The sequence below is a fragment of the Solanum tuberosum genome, unplaced genomic scaffold (assembly GCF_000226075.1).
Source record: "Solanum tuberosum cultivar DM 1-3 516 R44 unplaced genomic scaffold, SolTub_3.0 scf00367, whole genome shotgun sequence".
Lineage (NCBI taxonomy): Eukaryota > Viridiplantae > Streptophyta > Magnoliopsida > Solanales > Solanaceae > Solanum > Solanum tuberosum.
The window spans coordinates 242,791-264,335 of record NW_006239293.1 but is presented as its reverse complement, the minus strand read 5'-3'; the positions used below and the strand labels follow the sequence as shown (position 1 = coordinate 264,335).

The following is a 21,545-nucleotide window of genomic DNA, read 5'->3' as shown; positions in this document are numbered from 1 at the left end:
CGGGGGGGGGGGGGGGGGAGTTATTTGTTTCTGCAATACATTTCTCTAGTTGTTTGTCAATTTGTTTTGATATCCTTTAATTGGTTATAAATATATTTACTTCTATACTTTTAAAAGGCGTCACATATTTATCACATATAAAATCATTTTGTTGAAATGGTTTGAAAACTGATTTCTGGAATGAGGTGTGGATTGGAGAAGACAGTCTTAGAAACTCCTTTTCACATCTTTACACTTTGAGTACGCAAAGGAATGTCTCTGTATCCCAAGCTTGGAGTCAACAAGGATGGGACCTTGTTTTTAGAAGAGCACTAAATGACTGGGAAATTGGGGAAATTGCTAGCCTATTGGGAGTACTAAACTAACACCTTGCTTTATCTATGAGGCCTGACAAACCTAGATGGAAATTACATAACAAGGGTGTGTTCATAGTGAAATCATGTTACTGGAATCTTAACACAAGGCAGTCAATGGTGGACATTTGGCCTTGGAAGTTAATCTGGAAGACCAAATGCCCCTCAAAGGTAGCTTGTTTTTGTTGGTTGGTTTGTAGAAAAGCTTGTTTAACACATGAGGCTTTACAGAAAAGGGGATGGCAATTTTGTTCAAGATGTGTCATGTGTGAACAGGAAGCAGAAGTCAATGACCATCTGTTCCTTCATTGTAAGGCAGCATTGAGCCTATGGAACATGTTTTTGGCTCTGTTGGGAGTTAAATGAGTGATGCCTAGCACAACAAAGGAACTACTAAATAGCTGGAAAGGTATTGGGAACAGAGGGAGAAATGAACACTGGTGGAGAACTATTCCTGCTTGCATATGGTGGACTCTCTGGAAAGAAAGAAATTTAAGAAGTTTTGAGGGACAAAAGACTAACTTACAGAAGATTAGAATGAATTGTATAAGCCTTTTGTTTTTGGTGTAAACAGAATCTTGTAGGGGATATAGTAGACTTAGTTGATTTTAAAGGAAACTTGTAAAGTATACCCATGGGTGGGATGTAAGTTTCCAATTCATCATTTTTTGGATGATGAATTTTTTGGTGTGAATACAAAGTTACTTTGTCTCAAAAAAAATAAAAAAAAATAAAATCATTTTGTTTCACTGCAGGGGAGTTCTTCTCCGAAATATTTCCATTAGTTGTTATCAATGAAATAATATTTTTGCTTAATAAATGAATCTATCCATAGAAAAGTATCAAGTGCTGTAAGAAGGTCGAGAAAATTGTATATCTGATGTTTACTGAAATATTTATCATTGGAGCTATTGGAGCCAATTATTCAATGAAAGTAGAGATCACCAATATGAATATAGTCTAGACCTGCCAGCATATTACATCCATATAAAAAGCCAATATCAAAACCAGCAGGAAGAGTACTCATAGATTTGGTTGATAATCCTCCTCCCCGCCCACAAACTGAGCTGTGTTGCCTCAGCCACCTCCTTTACCAAACTCATAATTATAATTTACCCTAGCAAATCTTGTTGTCATCTATACCCATCAGCAATACCAGTTTAACTTATGAAACTTGTTCAGAGTCCAAAATAATAAGCATACCTACAGGGAAAATTTAAAAAAGAAAGCTGTAAGGAGATGGTACAGAAAGAGGGGGAGTGAAACTGAACTGCAAGAAGTGTCCTAAAACTTGTTATGATACTATTTTCAGGTGTTTGTTGAACAATTTTTGTTGGAAATGGCTCCAGCCGATGAAAGTAACTAAGAAATTTATTCCACTTTTTGTATAGTTATATTTTTGGCACTGAGAAGCAGTCCAGAATGAGTTTTAATTGATAATCTGATAAAATGAATTATCCATAGTAGGAAGAAAAAGGAAGTTCATCCTATTTCTCTTAAGTACTATTTTATGAGTTGGGCCATCTATGTGGCAGCAGAGTTGCCTTTTAGTTATGCATGTGGAATACAAAATAAAATTTGTTTTCTGGTAGAAAAAGTCCCTGATTATGTAAGGAAAGGGTTGCATTAAAAACATTCACCATAATGATTTCTGTTGTGTTTTAAGACTAAGTCTGTAGCATTTTGTGCTTACTGCCAGGTTGAGCTATACACAGATCAAGAAACTTATGGGATAATGGGTAAGAAAATTTCATCAGCTTTCATACCTGAATTATTTTGCCAGATAAGCTGTCTGTATCTTCATTTTTCCTGTGTAAGCTTTATGAATTCTTTGATAATAACTGATTTCAGGAAAAGAGCCTGCACTAATAATCTCCAACCATAGAAGTGACATTGACTGGCTTGTTGGATGGGTTCTAGCTCAGGTGATTGTCTACTTCAACTTTAGTTTCTCTCTTTCTTGCAGCATCAAATTGTTGATTTTTCTTGATGCATCAAAATCCCCTCTTTCTAGAAGCATCCATTTCTTAAGTTGAGAAAACCTTGGATATCAAATCTTTGATACGCCATTTGTCACCTCTAGTGGTCCAGTAACCCAAAATGTCAGTTCCTCCATTTTAGTCTACATTGTTAGAATGAGAACTCAATTGTGTGTTTAGAATGGTCTCTTTTTTCTTTGTGTAGAACTTATGACTTCTATGCTTTTCTTATATAAAATAGTAGCATTATAATCTCTTCCTTTTGTTCTCATGTTATATTTTGGGAAGAAAACTTACTCTGATTCCCCATTGAAGCAGAGGGATCTACCTTTTGATATTTTCCTCTATGGTTATTAACAGCGAGTAGGTTGTCTCGGAAACACAATTGCTTTGGCAAAGAAGTCTCTATCATATCTTCCAGTAAGTTCTTGACACCATCAGAATTCTTCACTTTGTTATATGCTCTCTGGTACCAGTTGTTGCTAAGTCGGATTTGCAGATGAATGCAACTTTCATTTTATATATTGCTGAGGCTTAAAGTCTTCGGTTAAAGAGTGCAGAATTAAATTGCTTTACAAAGATATTCTCCACCATTTTGAATAAAATCAATCAACAGTGAACAGTGTAAAGAGGACATGCACGGTTTCTGCTACCTTGTGTTTATAACTTATCACCTTCATCTAGGTTTTGCCATAATTATGGCTTCCTTTTCTTTTTTTAATACATTTAAGGCAATTACTATATAATTTCTATGTAGGGTAATGGTTTCCTCAGTTTTCTGAAGATTTTTGTTAGCTTTCCTAAGGATAATGTTCTTTTTATTTTGTTAAGTAAGTTGGACTTTGTGATTAAGGTGTTATTGATCGATTGATTGAAGTAAGTTGGATTTTATTCAACAGAAGATCACCAAGGAAATGATGCAAATGTAAAAGTTGAAACCAATATCGGTTTTCATATCCTCTAGGGATATACCACAAAAAAGCCAATGTGATTTATCCTTCTAATCTGTCTATTGTGCTTGCGTTCTTGTCCAGCTCAAGAGAGTTCTTTTGTGGCTCAGGCATTACCCACTCAATGCCACACAGATTAAGGAATACGCTTTAAAGCCGAGTAGCAACCAGGCGAAACACAAACATATTATTACCGTTCTCAGCATCACACTTTCAACACCTGTTACAGGTAGCCAAACCCTTCTTCTGAAAGTGTGATGCTGAGAACGGTAATAATATGTTTGTGTTTCGCCTGTTTAGCTGAAAAAAGCTTCATATTCTACAATCTCCATCAAGCCACTGTGAGAGGTGCTCTTCTTTTGCAAAGAAGCTGATACTGTCCCCTATGTAGATAGCTACTGTAAGCTGCTCTAGTTGGTGCCCATCTCAATGAATCACCATATCAAAAAGTCTTTTATATTTTCCATTTTGCCAAGCAATTGGGTCATTCTTTAACATATCCAATCTTATCAATTCTTTCTAAATCTAATCTCACAGCCATAGCTTGCTGTGCGTTGTGATAGTGGCTGCAGTATTGTTACCAAAACTAGAGAAGTCATAAAATTCTTCTTTTAGAGAGGTGTGACTTATCCAAGTATCAAGCCAGCATCTTATATTCCTCTACTATCTAGAATCAGCTTCTTGAGTGATGTGTGCTGCATGGCACTAGCAAAGGCCTTGTGTAGAGCAGTGGGTAGAGTTGTCGATCCCATGAAGACTATAATAGTCATGGTTGTGCTTTCCTATGGCACCATTTAAGAGATTGAATGAGTGATTGGTTGATTAGCACAAACTAATAATGTAATGATAGGGTGTCAACCTCACCTACAGTCTTTTGGTCATAATTCAACTCACAATTACTCAAGTTTTGGTTCTAATAATATGGTGGGATTCCTACTTTAATCTACAGTGTTCCTTACACCAATCTATAATTGCGTCTTATCTATCCTTAGGTGGAGGTTCCATAAACCAATCTAGTTTTATACTTAAATGCAATTACGAATGCATTAGATTCTATGAATCTATCACGGTTGAGCCTCTCGAAGCCAATTTATCTTTTCAGGGATTCCGAAATCGGTTAAGCCTATTTCAATTATGATGTACATTGTAATAGGGCTTATCTATACTTGGGATTATATTCTATTCAATGAATTGGTTATAGATACATTACATCTCTGTTTGAGTTCGACACCTAATAATGTAAAGATTTTTGAAAAGCATTTAGTATAACATATACTATAAGTAAAAACAACTTAATCATTCAAGAGCCAATTATTGAACCAAAGGAGTGATGGGTTCATCCGTTCGTGTAACTTTAACTAAAGAAATTACTGCATTTAGATAAAAACCCAACAAGAGGCAAGTAATCAACATAGTAATTGTTGTTGTTGTTGCCCATAATAAAACCAACAAAATGCATAAAATATTGCAAATCTTAACTTTGAAGTGTATGATACCAGAAGAGGCTGGGTCAAAATTCACCTATGATGCTCAATACACTTAACAAATCTAATAAAATGACTTCAATGCTATGCAACTCATAATTTGCTACAGCATTTGGGAAAAAATACTGTTTTTTGACTGAGGAATACGTTAATCCATCTTCCTTAGCTCAACAGAAAAGGAAATATTGATTTGCAGGTTTTAGGATGGTCAATGTGGTTTTCTTGTTGTATCAGTCTTGAGAGAAGCTGGAACAAGGATGAAAACATCTTGAAGGTACCACTCTCTACCTTTATCTGTTTTGTCTGTGATCTTCTACTTATGTTTGTTGCATTTATTTCTTCTTTCGGTCTTTAATGCAGTCAGGATTCCAAGAGCTAAATGATTTCCACCAACCTTTTTGGTTGGCTGTTTTTGTAGAAGGAACTCGCTTCACACATACAAAGCTTTTAGCAGCTCAAGAATATGCTGTTTCTGTAGGAAAACCTATCCCAAGGAATGTTTTGATTCCTCGAACCAAGGTGGCATAGTCTTTCTAACTTATATGTGATTTAAATGTGGTGACAATAACAGTTTCTCATCCTGGATTTAACATTCAGAGGAATGATTCTTAAAAGTCACAACATTGTTTAAATGTAGCCTAGTTATCTATGGTATCTATTGTTCTTCATATGATTAAAGAAAAAATTTCCGTCAACAAATATCTGATAGTGTTCTCTTCTCCTCAGGGTTTTGTTGCATCAGTAAGCCATTTGCGTTCCATTATTCCGGCAATTTATGATATAACACTTGCAATTCCTAAAGATAAGCCTCGACCGACATTGCTAAGAATGCTTAGGGGATGTTCTTCTGTGGTAAGCTCATACCTACGTACTTGTTCACTTTCCGAAACTGATATTGTTAGTATATATGTCAGTATACACAAAACTAGAGGTGACAAATGGGCAGGTTGGCCTGAATTTGGGCAGGTCAAAATGAGTTGAGTTAATAAATGAACGGGTTATTGACCCACTCAGAACTTACTTGGGCTGAAATGGGTTAAAATGCAAGTCAAAACCTAACCTGCTCAATTCTTACTAATTTTTATTGTTTTATTTATTCTTTTATAATTCTTTAATACCTTATAAAAGTATTATTTTTCTTTATTAGTACTATATATAACATATCAAATAAAACTTTATCTTTTTGAAAATATTTTGACAAAATTTCTCATAAATAAATTTGGGCTAGATATCAGCCCAAACTTTGATGGACTACTATGGGTTGGGCTGAAATGGGCTGAACTAATAAATGGGCGGGTCAAAAATCAGCCCAAACTGTGTTGGGCGGGTTATGATTTCATGAGAATTTTGCCCTCTACACAAGACTCTTATAAAAAGGGTTTCTACACTTATTCTTGAGATAGTAAAGATGCACCTTATGTGCATTGATCTGAGAATTTGCTACAGTTCTCTCACAACAGGGTATCAAAATGCTATGATTTATATTGTGATATTGTCCACAAAGCTTGTTGTTGTGTCACTATTCACTGCTTAAGATCTGGATAACGTTACTGTTGAAAGACATAATTAAATAAATGAAAGTGTTCTCTCTCTAAGAGTTTAAGCTTTTAGATGAGATGATCACATACTTCACCATGATATTAGAACAAATATAGCCTGTTATAAAAAAAAAATCCACGTGCTTGGCCAGTGTAAAAGAATCAGGCTGCATGTGAGGGGGAGTGTTAAAAGGCATAATTAAATAAATCTAAGTGTTTTCTCTCTAACAACTTAAGCCTTTAGATGAGATGGTCACACACACTTCAACAATTACATTTTTTGTTGTTCGATGTCCCTTGTTCCCACTTGAGTCAACTGGTGCTTGCGAAAAACTGAGGCTGCAGATATGCTGTTGTTTCTGACAAATAAATAAACTTTCTGTACTTGTTTGTTTTGAACTGTGAATGTCAGTTGAATAGATACAAGAAACTATGTAATATGTAATACAACATGCTCACAAGGGTGGAGCTGTATCTATTCTAGAGCTCCACTAACAAACCCTCTATCTCACAAGCAAACGAAACCGAAAACTGTACTTTCAGCTGAAAAAACTCAATATACGCACCGTCTCCTAAAAAAGAAGTTCAATTTGCTGCTTTAATTATAAATTGGATTGAGCAGTTCTTGATTTATGAAGAATCTGCCTTAGGGATTACTGGTTCTTAGTATAGAATAAACAGGAACCAAACAAAATGTGGCACTAGTGTTCAAAAAATGGGCTAAAGTTGTTGAAGCAAAGGATCTCCTCTTTTTCATCTCCTTAATTCACACTACATTCTCCATTCTGTCCTCTCTCCCTATCTATTTTCTTCTCTCTTTTATAAAACAATTCAATTATGTGTATGATTTGAGAAAGAAGAAAAGACTTCTTTGTATTTCAGTATGTCTTTACATCCCACGACAAGGGGTATTTAATTATTTATACAAGTGATCCTAACTCTGATTAAGGAAGGACAATCAATTATAATATATAGTTATCAAGTTTCTATAGTTCTGTTCCTTAATAGTATCTATTTTCTGAGTTCAAATTTCTGGCTTGAGTGGTAGATGAATGGATCAATTCTTTATTTAATTTGATTTGTTGCAGTGTTCACGTATAATTATTGTTTTATGTTGATTCTTAGTAAAAGTGGGGTTCTTTGAATGTCTTCTATGTTTTGCAAAGTAAGCATGGCATCAAGTATTAGGGATGGCTCCAATACATTGCAGTTCGTGGGCATATGTCTGAGTTCCTGCTCATGATAATTTTACATTTTATCTGTCTTGTCTCTTTGTAGGTCCATGTGCGTGTTGAGCGCCGTTTGATGCAGGAATTACCAGAAGATGAGAGTGGTATTGCACAATGGTGCAGAGATGTTTTTGTTGTAAAGGTAGAATTCGATACACTAAGGCTTAGTTGATTTATTGTGGAATTTGAAACTTTGTCAAGAATACCATGTCTAGATCATTTATTTCTCTTAAGACTCTCTGAGAAGATTTTGGGGGTGGTGGGGGCTAGGTGCTCCATAGTGGAAACAACGAAACTAGGGAGTGTGTGAACACTCGTGAAGTTTGGGAAGAAAAGGAATTTGGGGACTACCTCAATCTCTAAAGTTGGCTCATGATGTGAGGATTACTCAATACCATATAAGGAGAAAATAACCTGTATGCTTAACTAATGTGGGATATCTAACACACCTTGACCGACCAAAGACTACACATCTGGTGCATGGACAATACAACATGGACCCAACACTAGTAAACGAAGAGTAGGGATGGGTTTGACCTGATACTATGCGAAGGAAATGAATCTTGAGCCTAACTAAAACTCAAAAACTAGTTCTTGAGGTAAGGATTTTCCAAGACCATATAAGGAGATAACAGTCAATACTCTGGTCCAATGTGGGACATCTAACAAAGTTCACCTTTTAATATTGTAAATAGATGCTTCGACTTATTCTGGTTAATTATTATACATCTCTTGATTCTATCCTTCTGACACTGATGTTAGGATGCTTTATTGGACCGGCATCTTGCTACGGGTACATTTGGTGACCAAGAATGTCAAGATATTGGAAGACCAAAAAAATCCTTAATGGTGAGGAGGGAGCAAATTCATAAAATAGCTAGTTCCACATCTGCATCACTTCCATTTGTTCGCCTGTTTAACAAATAGATTATTTGTTGATATGCAGGTTGTTATCTGTTGGTCATGTTTCCTTTTCTTCAGTGCTATAAAGTTTTTTGAATGGTGTCCATTCTCTTGGGGAGGAGTTGTATTTTGTGCAGTTTTCTTGGTCTTGGTTCTAGTCTTGATGCAGATTCTCATTGTCTCTTCCAAGTCAGAAAAATCTACTGCTCCTAAAGTACCTCCTCCAAATACATTGAAAGAAAACCTACTTCCTGCATGATGATATAATGCAGATTAAGATGGTTTATATAGGGGTAAGTTGAGCATCTAAATTAGAGGAGAAGACTAAGAAGGGCTGGTTTTTACAAGAAATGTTTGAAGATCAAGATTCATTCATGATACTTTGGTGGCTCTAGCTTTCTCATTTTTTGTCTTTTGGCTTGTTATTCATGATTGGTCTCTTATGAAACTATCAGCAATATGTTTAGGTAAACTTTAGTATATAAATTATCCAAATGTATTCTTTATTTTTGTTCCATTGTATGTAAAAAGTTGCTATGTTTTATTTCAAAGTAAGAGGATAGGGTTGTAATAGTCAATTCGTAAGGTTAGCATTTGGAGGGAAAGTTAGTTATGATTCAATTAGCTTGACTAACAACCATTCCAGTGTACTTACTGTAAGGGATCCTTGTAATTGGTTAATGTTGATATGAAATAAATAATGTATGCATTAGCTTTATGTATCAGCAGTACCTTGCTTGGTACACTTTCAACCTATGCATAACTAATTAATGATACCATGGTATTATTAATGCAAGGACTTTTAAAGCATGCATTAGCGGTCAAAGACACAATTGCCCCTAAAAGCTTTTTCTACATCTTTTCCATCATATTTATGGAGGGTATATTGGTAAAATAAATTATATTTTTTAGAAATTATGCAATGCATGTTATTTTTAATACACCAAACCAAACATAAGAAATAATCTTTCGATTTATTTTTTTGTTAAATAATTCCAGTTACATTGTTGCAACTCTTTTCAGAAGTTGTTCTTCCTCCCAGCTTCTTAAGATTATTGCAACAAGTGCTCTTCATGGAGTATGTTACATGCCACAATTGTATCATTTATTTGACACAATTTTTTTTTATCTGGAGCTGGAATAATACTATTGTTAGTTATAAAGTTCTACAATTTTCGTCTATTGGAACTTGGAAATCGTAGAAGATCGAATACCATGTTTAGTCCTGTAAATTGAAACTTGCACTTCTCTCCTTTCGAATTTAGGAACAACCAAGAAAAAAAATCCTACAACTTGATGAAGAGAAAAAAAGAAAACAGTGTCCTACTCAAAATCAATCACATATATCAATGATGGCTACAAAAAGCAACAAAATTTTCAAAAGAAACAACTTTACCATCAAGTATAGCAACAAAGAAATTTCCAAATCATAAGAAGGTACTTGTTGCACGATACGCGATGAAGGTAGTTGAATCAATGGTTGCAAATGTGAAGATTCGAGCACGTATGAAGGTAGTGGCGTTGTTAAGGGAATTAACTTACGAACACGAGGTAGTACTGATGGTAATGATGACAGAGGTGGTGTATTGAATAATAGATGAAGATGGTATCGTAATAATGTACAAACATTTGGTGGTAGGGGAAATGATGGAGATATGTTAGTTGGATAATTTCGAGCTGCTACAACAAATATGAGATTTGCTATTATTGAAAATAATACTAGTTGGAAGCAATATGTGACCATATTTTGTGAATGAAAGTAGATTAGTTTTACAAGTAATTGTGAGAATAAAGATGTTATTCCTATTTATATAGTCATCCTCTCAAGAAATTAGGACCCCATGAGATCAAAATAACTCAAAGTATTTAATTTACTTAATTAAAAAAGGGTTATTTATATTGATAACATAAGGTACTTCACGAAAAAAGGAAAATATAAGTTGATTACATTAGCCTATTCATGTAGTTGGCTTGATAGTGGTATAGAGCACCGTGTCAGTTATAGTATTAATCTAATATTCATGTAATCTTTGAGTTTTGATTATTTGATTTTATCTGAATTTATTATGTTTAGGTGATTACACCTTGTTGTTGTTGTTATAGTTCCTTGCGTATATGTTTTGCACTACTTTGCTATCATGTTTCTCTATACTACTATTTTTCTTTTAATTACGGCTTTAATTTGTTTTTTTTATTTTAAAAAAAAGAATGTTACATCTCATGTTCTAGTCACATGTGTGTTTGTTTTAGCGTGAATATGAAAAAAGATGGACATCTCATGTGTAAATCCAAATGAAATATACAAAAAGTTTGGTACTAGTTAGTGAAAATTTAAGTGGAAAAATGCCCTAAAATCATATATATATTTGTAAAAGAAAATCTTAGGCCCGCCTATGTGGTGCCACCACAAACCAGAATTTCCTTTTAAATTTATTTATTTTCAAAACTAGTCTTTCCCTTTCATGAAAAGTTGTGACTTTTATGAAGAGTTACGACTTTAATGAAGAGTTGTGACTTTTATGAAAAGTTATGACTTTTATGAAGAGTTACGACTTTTATGAAAAGTTGCGACTTTTGTGAAAAATTGTGACTTTTATGAAAAGTTACAACTTTAATGAAGAGTTGCAACTTTTATGAAAAGTTGTGACTTTTATGAAAGGTTGTGACCTTTCCGAAGGGTTGCAATTTTTCCAAATAGTTGTAACATTTCCGATAAGACACAATAAACATTTGTTCACGCTACCCTTTGTTGTTTATAAATAGAGGAATTTCCTCTCATTTTAAAACAACGAAAATTCTAAACCTCTTCTTCTTCTTCTTCTTCACAATTAAATATTTGTGTACTTTGTTCTTGTTGAGTGGCTCACTGACACCATTGCTTATGTTACAGATCTTGATATGTATTTTTACCGTCATTAATTTATGCTTATATCATTAAGGATAAATGATAAGAAGTAATAAATTTCATTTTCCTTTACATTATTAATGTTTGTTACTACATAATCTTGTATGTAAGATAATATAGTGTTTTAGTTTTAATGATTGGTAGATTTTAAGTATTATTTTATAAATTCTGTGATATTAAATTTCCACGCCAAGCGCGGATAATTTTACTAGTTTTATTACAAAATAAAAATAATAAATTAAAAACAGTAGAGTGTTAAGTATAGGAAGATTGATAGTATTTTATTTAATCTTCAATCAACTGATATACAAATAAAATGAATTGACTTGATACACTTGCAATTACCTGAGCTATTGCAAGATCGATATTTGATTGCAAGCCCGAAAAAGCTAATGCCGGGTTTTTTTGCTTACAAACGGACTACTTGAGCTACCTAAAAGTTGCATACTCAAGCTACTTACAAGTTATTTGCTGATTTCAAGTTTATCCAGAAAATTAATTGCGTAATGAACTTTCACAATACAATGTACTTATAATATCCCTGAATGCTCATTTATAGATATTGTTTTTCATTAAAATCTTACTAGAAAAAATTCAATGGAAAAAAAACAGTGAAAGAAAAGAGAGTACACTTACCTAGTAATACACATTGCTAGTTGCATCGTTAAAAAATTTACTTGAAAAAATCTTAGTTAAGTTAAAAAAAAAAGTGTACAACACGTATTTTAGTCCTTCTAATAGAAATCACGATTCACATTCCAATTTTGTATATCATATCTTCTTAAGAGTTAAAGTTGGTAATGATTTAATGTAGAAATTTATTGGATTATCAATTGAATGAATTTATTGTATATCAATATCACTATTCTACTAGAGGTCAGGTCTGAAGAATAGTTTTGAAAATCTAATGGCATGCTTTGATGAGATCAAAATGGATTGAACTAGTGATATTTAACATTTCAAAATTTACAAAAGATCAACTAGGTTAGCCCATACTTATTTAAGAAATGTGAATTTAAATTATGAATCAACATCTAAAAACGTATAAAGTTTCTATTAAAACAACCAAATGACTAAAAAAAAAGAGTTAACAATTTGAAATTGCATTATCACGAGTTTGAATATCTCATAACATAATCTATATCGACCTATACATTAAAGAAAAAAAAGTACAAATGTTAAAACAACAATGCCAACAATATCCCAAATTCTTTCCTTTGTCTCTTTGGTATTCAACTACTAACAACATCTCCGGTAGCCATCTGAATTTCATCATTGTTATTCATCTTCTTTCCCTTGAGCTCTCTCGCTGTCGATCTCCACTCGAAAAACGTTCCGAACAACGCCACAGTTTCCTCCAATGTCTTCCCTTGTGTTTCAGGCATCAATGTAAAAAAGAAAACCCAAGCCATCCCTGCAATTCCCGCGTATGAAAAGAACGCCCCTTGTATTGTTATCGCCTTTTCCAACGATAAAAATGTCATCGATATCACCCCACTCGTTACTCTATTAACTGCCACGCCTACGCTAAACCCTGTTGCCCTTAGTTTTAACGGAAAAACCTCTGAACCATACACCCAAGCAATTGGACCCGCACCAATTGAGAAAAGTGCTACATAAACTGACACCATCATGACACAGAGCGCCACAGCCCATGTCACTTGACTATTTGAACGATCAATAACCGCAAGACCAATAGAGAGTAAAATTAATGAAATTGTCATTCCACCAAAACTTGTTAACAACAAGGGCCTTCTACCAACTCGGTCAAGTAAAAATGTGGCAACTAATATAAACACCGTCTTCACACATCCCATTGCTACCGTAGCTAGTAATCTATCGTGGTCCGATTTAATCCCAGCTCTTTCGAAAATGGTGGGACTATACAGAACAACAGAGTCAATTCCACTTGCTTGTTGGAAAAAATGTATACCAATACCAGTGAGCACTATGTGTTTGATGGATTGCGTAGGAGAAATGAATAGTTCTTTCCATACATTGTCACCTTTCGGGTGTTTTGGCACTTGAACTACATCGTCATTGCAATGTTCAGGTATACCAGCAGCTTCTTTGATGTCACGAAGTCTACTCTCTGCTTCTTCAGGTGATTCAGAGGTTTTGTTAAGAACAATTCGTGCTTCGTGAAGTCTACCTTTCATGACAAGCCAACGGGGTGATTCCGGCATGGTTATGATACTTATAGCTAAGAATACAGATGGAATTGCTCCAATTCCTAACATGAATCGCCAGCTTAAGTGTATTGGGAGTTTTGAAAACGCAACATTAGACACATATCCCAACAATATACCTGTTAGCAATAACCCGTTTAGATTAGCCGATCAATTTAGCAATGAAATTCGTAACTAAATTCAATTTTCTTAGCTCTCATGCACGTACCTCCATTAATAAAAACTTCAGGGAAAGAAGTGAGAAATCCTCGAGAAGATTCCGGCGACACTTCGACAGTGTAAACGGGAGCGATCACGAGAGCGTAGCCGACGCCAATGCCGGCGATGAAACGGCCAAACATGAGAAAGGCATAATTAGGAGCGAAACCCATTAAGAGTGCTCCTATTAAGAAGATTACCGCCGCTACCACCATAGTGCTCCGGCGGCCTATCAAATCGGAAGTCCGGCCAGCGGCGGCGGATCCCAAAAGAGAATAGAGATTGAGGATTCCTACTAGAATTTCCACTTGTACATCATTGATGTTGAGGTCTTTTTTTATGTAGATTATGGCTCCACTCATCACACCAATATCTGCATCCACGGTCAATTAATTAAGCTGTTAAGATTTCTCATTCAACGACTGGCTAGTCACACAAATACCTTGATTTTGGGGTTAATATTGTCAATTTTAATTAAAAAGATTTTCTAAAATATCAAGTTTGTTAAAAAATAATAAGGAAAATAAATTCTATGAGCACATCCTATATTGATGATCTTTGTTTATGCCTAAAGTAAAGCAAAGCAATTTATGTCCCAAAATTATTAACTTATTATTATATAAAATAATGATTTTTTCTCATAAAATTCAATAATTTTTATTATGTGTCTAAACATAATACTAACATTCAAATATTCTTTTGATAGATACTCGTATTTCAAGTTTAACCCAATATTATGTGAACGAGCCGCAATAATTTGAAATGCAAATTCTATTTTTTCTTCTTCTTATGTTTGTTTATCAGATTTGTACGTTATACAAATATATAGAAAGGTCTTATCAAATATTCTCATAAATTAAATTTATGTAGTAAAACGTAACGCATCTAAAATTACATGATAACTAGTATGTGAATCAGACAAGAAAACTCTAGGAAAAAGAATTCTTACCATAACCAAGCAAGATGGATGACAAAGAAGCAAGAAAAGAACAAGCAATTGCATACTTGTTTCTTTTTCTAGTTTTTAATTTGGGAGGATCAAAATCACTAAGAGATGTTTGGGGTAATTGGCCACAAACAATTTGTTTTTTGTCTTCCATGAGAGAAAAATCTATATGATTTTTGTTAAAGTTTTTCATCTTATATATTGAGTTAGTAATTAGCTTTATATAGAGATTAAAGATCCTCCTAATTTTGGTAATTAGGAAAATAACTTACTTAATTATTTGGGGCCTATCCATTTTTCTTTATCATTTTTATTGTGTTGACTAACTTTCCAAGTTTATACTTTCAACAAGATCAATTTTGTACTGTATATTGTTGTTATATATTACTCGTTTGATCATCAATTATCATTTATTAATTAAAATTAAGTTTTATATATTAATATCTTTTCTAAAACACTTGTATAGTATATATTACATTATTCAGTAAAATAAAAATTAACAACAAATAACTATGCCCCAATAATGACATGAATGATATATAACACACATAAAATAGTGTAAAGTTCTTTAAAATGCTGGTGATGATAAGTAAATCTTTATTTTTATTGAATAAATGTGAAGTACAAAACATAGACAAATCATTGTTTTTATTGAATTTAATACATAAAATCATGCAATAATATATCAAATATACACAATTAATCACAATGTATTAGTCAAACTCAAACTAGGTAAGATATATATTGATTTTCTTTCTTTATATATATACAATAAGATGTATAACTTATCTAATATACATGATATCAGCAATTCTTATCTAAAAGTTGTAATATTATTACCAAATTAGTTTGTCTTCTCACAATTAATACAATTAAAATAAATTCATAAAAGGAAAATCCTCAAAACTCACCTCATGATCTTTTACCATATTTTTGGTAGATAGACTTCAATCTCATCCTTAAAGAATTATTTAATTTGCAATAATGAGACTTTTTTTGGCCACGTAAGCAATTAGTCATAACTAATACTCCCTCCGTTAAAAAAAAGAATGACATAATTTCCTTTTTAGTCTGTTTAAAAAAGAATGACCCATTTCCTTTTTTGACAACACTTTAATTTCAACTTTCCACGTGACATGTTTAAAACCACAAGATTAAATGACATTTTGGTATATTTGACATAACTTTGATTTAAAATCACAATATTAAAAAGTTTTATTTCTTTTCTTAAACTCCATTTCAAGTCATACAAATCTTCTGATCATACATCGGCTGTGTGACTTTTTCAGACTTTATGATTTAAAATTTTGTTAATCGTATAGTAGTCAATGAAATAATTGTCCTAAGTATTATTTGCTTTTTTCAATTAACCCAAAAATTGTATATAGATAATACTATTTTTGAAGATTTTAGTGTTCGGCAAAGTGAGCAGGTCAGAAGTGATGAAATTTTGGAGTTGAACACATTGAACCTCATTCTAAATAATTTTTGACATTGTGTTGGATGGTAAGGATATAGGAATCGAACCATTTGGCCAATCGAGAAGTCTAGAAATGAAGTATAACGTGTCTATAGTCTTAAACACTAAAAAAGTAAAATAGCAATCCGTTATTTTGCACCACAAACTTAAAGAGCTACTAAGATGATTCTATTTTATAAGCTTGATAATTTCACAAAATCAGCGAACAATTTCAAATTTATTAACGAAAAAGGATAAAAATTATCCTTATTTTATTAAAAATATTTTTAAAATATTCTTATCCATCTAATAAATCAAATTTGTTATTGGATAAAAAAAATGTTCTTAAACGCATCAGAAATAACACAAAAAATAACTTCTTTCACACGTACAAGATCAAAATTTGTCATTTTCACTCGAGGGAGCTCACATCTCTCGCCATTGCTCTGTGTGTTTAGGTAAGTCTCTCTTCTCTCTCTCTCTTTTATCGAATTACTTTCTCTCTCTAGCTCGTTTTGTAAAAGTAAATCTTACTCGGTTGTGATTTTTGATTGTAATGTTCAAATTGCTCTTTGAGAATTGTTAGAATGTTATTGCAATTGTGGTTATTGAACTATAATTATAATTCCCTACAAAATTGGGAGGTTACATGACCATTTTAGGTTTTAGCTATACTTGCCATGTCATGCACATAAGCTGTTTGATGAATCATCTGAGTGAAAAATGAGTTACATGAGCAATTGTGGGGTGGTCTAGGCAGGTTTGTAGAGTATTGTGTCTGTGCAGTCGAGATGAAAGTTTCTGGTAACTGAGGCAAACAATCCTTTGGCATTGACTTATAACTAGGCTAGGGTTGTGAATTAAAAAAATGCGTTACTGAATTAAGTAGGATTACGATAATGGTCTGGATAAGTGACTATCTTTGGTGTTTTAAGTGTGTTTCTGAAGAGCTGCATGGAGGATGAATACATTGTGTCAAGTGTTATTTTGAAAATACAAAGTGGGACATGTCAATTGTTTGTTAATTTCCATTTGCAAGACAACAATGTGGACTAGAATGTTGCAGAGGGAATGACAGAGTTAATATATGGAATCAATCTGATGCTCCACCTTCTGTGGTGGTGACCCGTGTACTGTCAAGGGGACTTCCTTTTCACCTTGCCTGGTATTTATTTATGTGTGGGATGGGGGATTTAGTTGGCTGCTATTTGTTTCTATGGCTTTCTGGATTTTTTTTTCCTCTCTTAATCCTGCATTTATTTTGTTTTTATCATTGATACCCTATTCCCTTGACTCTTGAGCACTTTAAAACTTGGATGAATGCACATAATTCTAAGTTTGGAGGTCTTTTGAGTTGTGGTGAAGTGATTGAGTTGAGGCTTGAGAAAAATAATCAAAAGCTTGACAAGAAGAGGTATTTGTGCTACTAAATAAGAGAAGAGAAAGAGTTGAAGAAAGGAAGAAAAAGAAAAGTATGCTTGAAAATTGGGCTTTATCAAGCGTTGGAAGATAATGGAAAGGTTGGGTACATCTTGTAAATAAAGGAAATGAAGAAGGTCTTACTAGTTCAAGTATTTGTGGTGCTTAAGGGAATTTTGAGTTACTTTTATCCATATATATCCTACCATGCCGAAGCCTACAGTACAATTATTTACATCCTTAATAAACCCGTATTTTGATCCTAGGACAAGTGACCTACATTAGTGGAGAATTACAAGAAGGGCAAGCCTAAAAACATAAATTGTTTTAAATTTCTAACCTTTTTCGAAATATTGCGCTATATTTTAGGTGTATCACATCTTCATTTAGAATCTTATATTGTAGTTAATAATTTTGTTTTACAACTTTTTGATATTGCCTATTGCTAGTTGTTTTCCCCTTTGGGGGGAAACCTTTGAGATGAGTGTTTTTCTTTTCTGATATGGGTTTCTGGAATAATGTTTGGATGTGTAGGTAGCTTCATGTTTCCACTGAAAGTTTCTGAAATGGGGAACATTCTATGTTTCAGTTATGGTGTATTCTGGATAAAAGTCCTATTTTTGACGTCTCTTTGTTTCATCATGATATTTACTGTGAAAATGCTCATCTTATATTGATATTTCTTGCCAATGTTTTTCTGAATTTCTTGTATTGAACCTTAATGTGATGGAGAGAACAAAAAGACACTGATTGCCCAGTTACTATTTCTAATATCTAAATTTTTGTTGTTTCATGATTGTAGTTTGAGCTCTCAAGATTTGTTCTACTCGAGAAAAAGCTTCAATCTTTGGCGAGGAAAAAAAGTAGAGAGAGAGTATCGGGTTGACAATGGATTCAGGTGATGCATCTGGATATTCAGCTGGGGTGGACGATGATTATGAGTCTTTACTTTCAACGACTGATGCGGAGCTCTTAAAACGAGCATGGCGGAATGAAAAGGCTGCTCCTGAAATTCTTCAATATGAGACTGCTTTGGTTCAAAGATCCAGAGAACAAATTCAATTGATGGTATGCACATTTCATATATTTAGGCCTCTTAAATTTGTACCTGGGATATTTGTCTGGGTATTTTTTTAACATCGGCTTTCACCTTGTGTTCTATTAGAATTCCTTTCTATTTTAATATTTTTTGTGTTAAGACTTATGCTTTGTTTGGCATTATGTGGTGGATATATGGCTCAGCAGGTTGAGAATTACTAGTTGATGTCATCATTTTAGAAGTGTATTTATAAAGGGAATATACTACAGAAAAACGAAAAAAATTGTGTTGTCCAAGACTCTAGCAGGATGCAACTGAAGCTTCCAGTTCTGTTTAAAAGGATGAGATTAAACTTTTTAGATAGACAAACTTATTTCCGGCAGAAAAAAATACACTGAACAATTTATTCAATTATTGCCTAACAGAATTTAATTCTAGCATCTGTGTGCACTTTGTCTGCTATTAGGTGAAGTGTTTGCTGTGAATATTCTTATAGGAGTATGACTTCCATGAGATTCTAAGTTAAAGGACACAACTGTGTTTGGTAAATCACAAATGAAGTTATTCGTTGAAAGCTATAACTGTGTGCTATCTGAATGGAAAAGCTGTTGTGCTCTCATCCAAACAAAGATTATCATAACGTGTGTTGTTACTGCTACGTAATGGATTGTAATCCATATCTTCATTTTTGGTGTACAACATCTGTTAATTGTCATATTTAACGAAGTGGAATGTAAAACTCCTCCGACACTCCAAATCTACATTTCATTTGATGATGCCAAAAGTTCCATTTTATGTTGTGGTGTATTGTTCATTTATATGAATCTAATATTTGCTTTTGTTCCTTGACTTATGCTACTCGTTATTCATTTATGCAGTTTCATGGTTTACAATGTATTGCATGCTAATGCTACTTAGTCTTTGCTTTTCAGGAAGAAACAGTAGAGGAATTTTCAAAAAATGGTGTTGATCCGCTCACTTTATCTCTTTACCAGATGGACCTCGATAGAACTCTGTTTCTATTAAGATCGTACTTAAGAACCCGTCTCCAAAAGGTAGCATTGAATTATAGTATCTTATTATGTATTTGATTTAGGTGAAATTCATATCTGGAAAGAGCTATAGTTCTTTAAGTTACCAGTAGTGTCTTTAAAGCATGATCTGTTTGAGTGTCATCGGATCTCATCTCTTGCTGTGTCCTTGCACCTTATCCCATCTTCATTCATTCATTCATTCATATTAATGTTTGACTGCAGATCGAAAATTATGCATTTCACATACAAAAAAATACTGACTTATGGAATCGTCTGTCTAAACAAGAGCAAAAATTTGCTGAAAGGTAAAGCTGTTTCTCTTAATTCTAAGTGTTCAATGCTTACCAAGTTTATAGTGCTAATTACCTAGGATGATTACCTGGGATGATTAGGTGTATTGATGATACGGAGCAACATCTAGATCAATCTGTTCTCTCAAAGTTGCCTCATGGCTTCAAGTCCCACTTGAAGCAATCTTCACTAAGTTTGGCAGATGACATGGGTAAGCTGTTTATCCATCCATTTCTGTGTGTTTCTCTTTATCTATATCATTGTGGAGCTAAAAAGAGTTTCTGGAATCCGAGATTAATGGTTATGCCTTAATCAAAAGCATCTTATAATAATAAAGTTTTGCTGCTAAGTGATTTAAATCGTCTTCGAACACGGTGTAGCAATTTAAATTCTCTAATCAATTGCGAAACCTACAACCTGATTGTGAGTTGGTTTAAGGCATGAGGCAAACTCTTGCACTCCTGGTATCGGTTTGTTTCTTTTTTCACATTTTAGACATCTCAAATATAAAGACTTTCGGGATTTACATTTGTACTGAAACAACAGTTTCTCTTCTTGTATGCATTTTAGTTCCTGAGCCGCAACTAGATCAATATGTTATCTGCAGAAGCAAGAAGTTTTTAGGATCTTTTCAGCTTGATGACAGGTAATCTTCTTTACTTTGTCATTTTTCTTGGGAATCCTGCCTGATTATTTTCTACTCTTGACTTCCATTAATTTTCTTTGATGATAGTGGGGAAGAACCAGTGAACATTGAAGCCAATGATTTGTATGCTCTACCTTACAAGTCTATAAAGCCACTTGTGGAGAGTGGGCAGATTGATCTGGTATGAGAGTATAGGAAATGGAGCAGTCCTATGTTGTGCAGACTCTCAGAATATGTTGCTGTACCCGTATCAGATCCTCCAAAAATGCACACTACTTTTGGAGGATCCAGCACACCCATGAACATTTTTGAAAAGTTCGAGCAACATTGGGAAACATTGCCCCTTTGTTTTCTGCTGATAGGAAACTGACGATATGCCACAAATCGAAAATTATATTATCCAACAATGTTGTAGTTTGTAACAAATGTAGCATAGGACTAGAAGTCTTTTACAATCCTGTTAACTGCTCAAGAATGGTTTCCCTTATTGTGGTATGAGTAGTATTCTCTTGTTTGTTTCAAACTATTTTGTTTTTAAATGATTTTGTTAGAAGAAATATCTGTGGTAGCTAAAAAGATGCTTAATATGTTAATTTTCACCCACATGAGATCATCTATAAAATTTTAGAGCTTTACTGGAATTTTTAACAAAATAATTCTTTTAACTAGTTCACATTTTCAAATGACTGAATGTACTTTTATGTTATTAAATAATGATTCTCCAATAATTGAGACAATACTTACATAAGTTCAACAAATCTAAGGTAAAATTTTACCTGAAATCTGATAAAAATATTTTATTGCTTTATACCTTCTCTCCATGAAAATATACGTTACTATTAGAAACTGTTTAAATATAATTAATACTCAAAAGTTGAAATGAAAGGATATATTCTTTAATAAAAGAGTGTATCCGTTTCATCTTCCTTGTCGAAATATGAAGAAATTGGTCTTTCTTTCAAAAGCAACACTAATGTTACCTT

General features: G+C 33.5%; 3 protein-coding genes across 3 annotated transcripts in view; 2 read left to right on the top strand and 1 right to left on the bottom strand.

The window, feature by feature from the left end:
- LOC102596950 (1-acyl-sn-glycerol-3-phosphate acyltransferase PLS1) overlaps positions 1 to 9,143 on the top strand; it is a 12,377-nt gene extending 3,234 nt beyond the window's left edge. Inside the window, exons 3-11 of the mRNA XM_006361683.2 lie at positions 2,053 to 2,092; positions 2,205 to 2,278; positions 2,693 to 2,752; positions 4,963 to 5,040; positions 5,127 to 5,285; positions 5,493 to 5,618; positions 7,583 to 7,675; positions 8,296 to 8,382; positions 8,480 to 9,143. Of these exons, the coding sequence (XP_006361745.1) occupies positions 2,053 to 2,092; positions 2,205 to 2,278; positions 2,693 to 2,752; positions 4,963 to 5,040; positions 5,127 to 5,285; positions 5,493 to 5,618; positions 7,583 to 7,675; positions 8,296 to 8,382; positions 8,480 to 8,695 (933 nt within the window). The 3' untranslated portion in view covers positions 8,696 to 9,143. The remainder of the gene's footprint in view (positions 1 to 2,052; positions 2,093 to 2,204; positions 2,279 to 2,692; positions 2,753 to 4,962; positions 5,041 to 5,126; positions 5,286 to 5,492; positions 5,619 to 7,582; positions 7,676 to 8,295; positions 8,383 to 8,479) is intronic.
- A 3,318-nt stretch (positions 9,144 to 12,461) lies between these two features.
- Positions 12,462 to 14,090, bottom strand: LOC102603579 (polyol transporter 5-like). Its single transcript, XM_006361697.2, has 2 exons — positions 13,739 to 14,090; positions 12,462 to 13,649 (listed from the first exon to the last, which is right to left on the bottom strand). The coding sequence occupies exons 1-2, from the start codon at positions 14,088 to 14,090 to the stop codon at positions 12,574 to 12,576; spliced, it is 1,428 nt and encodes a 475-aa protein (XP_006361759.1). The 3' UTR covers positions 12,462 to 12,573.
- A 2,404-nt stretch (positions 14,091 to 16,494) lies between these two features.
- Positions 16,495 to 21,095, top strand: LOC102596612 (DNA replication complex GINS protein SLD5). Its single transcript, XM_006361682.2, has 7 exons — positions 16,495 to 16,591; positions 18,355 to 18,620; positions 19,524 to 19,646; positions 19,848 to 19,930; positions 20,018 to 20,127; positions 20,487 to 20,562; positions 20,650 to 21,095. The coding sequence occupies exons 2-7, from the start codon at positions 18,441 to 18,443 to the stop codon at positions 20,747 to 20,749; spliced, it is 672 nt and encodes a 223-aa protein (XP_006361744.1). The 5' UTR covers positions 16,495 to 16,591; positions 18,355 to 18,440; the 3' UTR covers positions 20,750 to 21,095.
- The last annotated feature ends 450 nt before the right edge of the window (positions 21,096 to 21,545 follow it).

What these genes read in the sequence shown, in the direction of transcription:
- LOC102596612 (XM_006361682.2), top strand. Translation starts at nt 18,441, where the DNA reads ATGGATTCAGGTGATGCATCTGGATATTCAGCTGGGGTGGACGATGAT. An exon ending in GAGCAAAAATTTGCTGAAAG is followed by an intron (nt 19,931 to 20,017) that starts GTAAAGCTGTTT and finishes TGGGATGATTAG; the next exon opens with GTGTATTGATGATACGGAGC. An exon ending in AAGTTTGGCAGATGACATGG is followed by an intron (nt 20,128 to 20,486) that starts GTAAGCTGTTTA and finishes TATGCATTTTAG; the next exon opens with TTCCTGAGCCGCAACTAGAT.
- LOC102603579 (XM_006361697.2), bottom strand. Translation starts at nt 14,090, where the DNA reads ATGAGTGGAGCCATAATCTACATAAAAAAAGACCTCAACATCAATGAT. An exon ending in TGAAGTTTTTATTAATGGAG is followed by an intron (nt 13,650 to 13,738) that starts GTACGTGCATGA and finishes TATTGCTAACAG; the next exon opens with GTATATTGTTGGGATATGTG.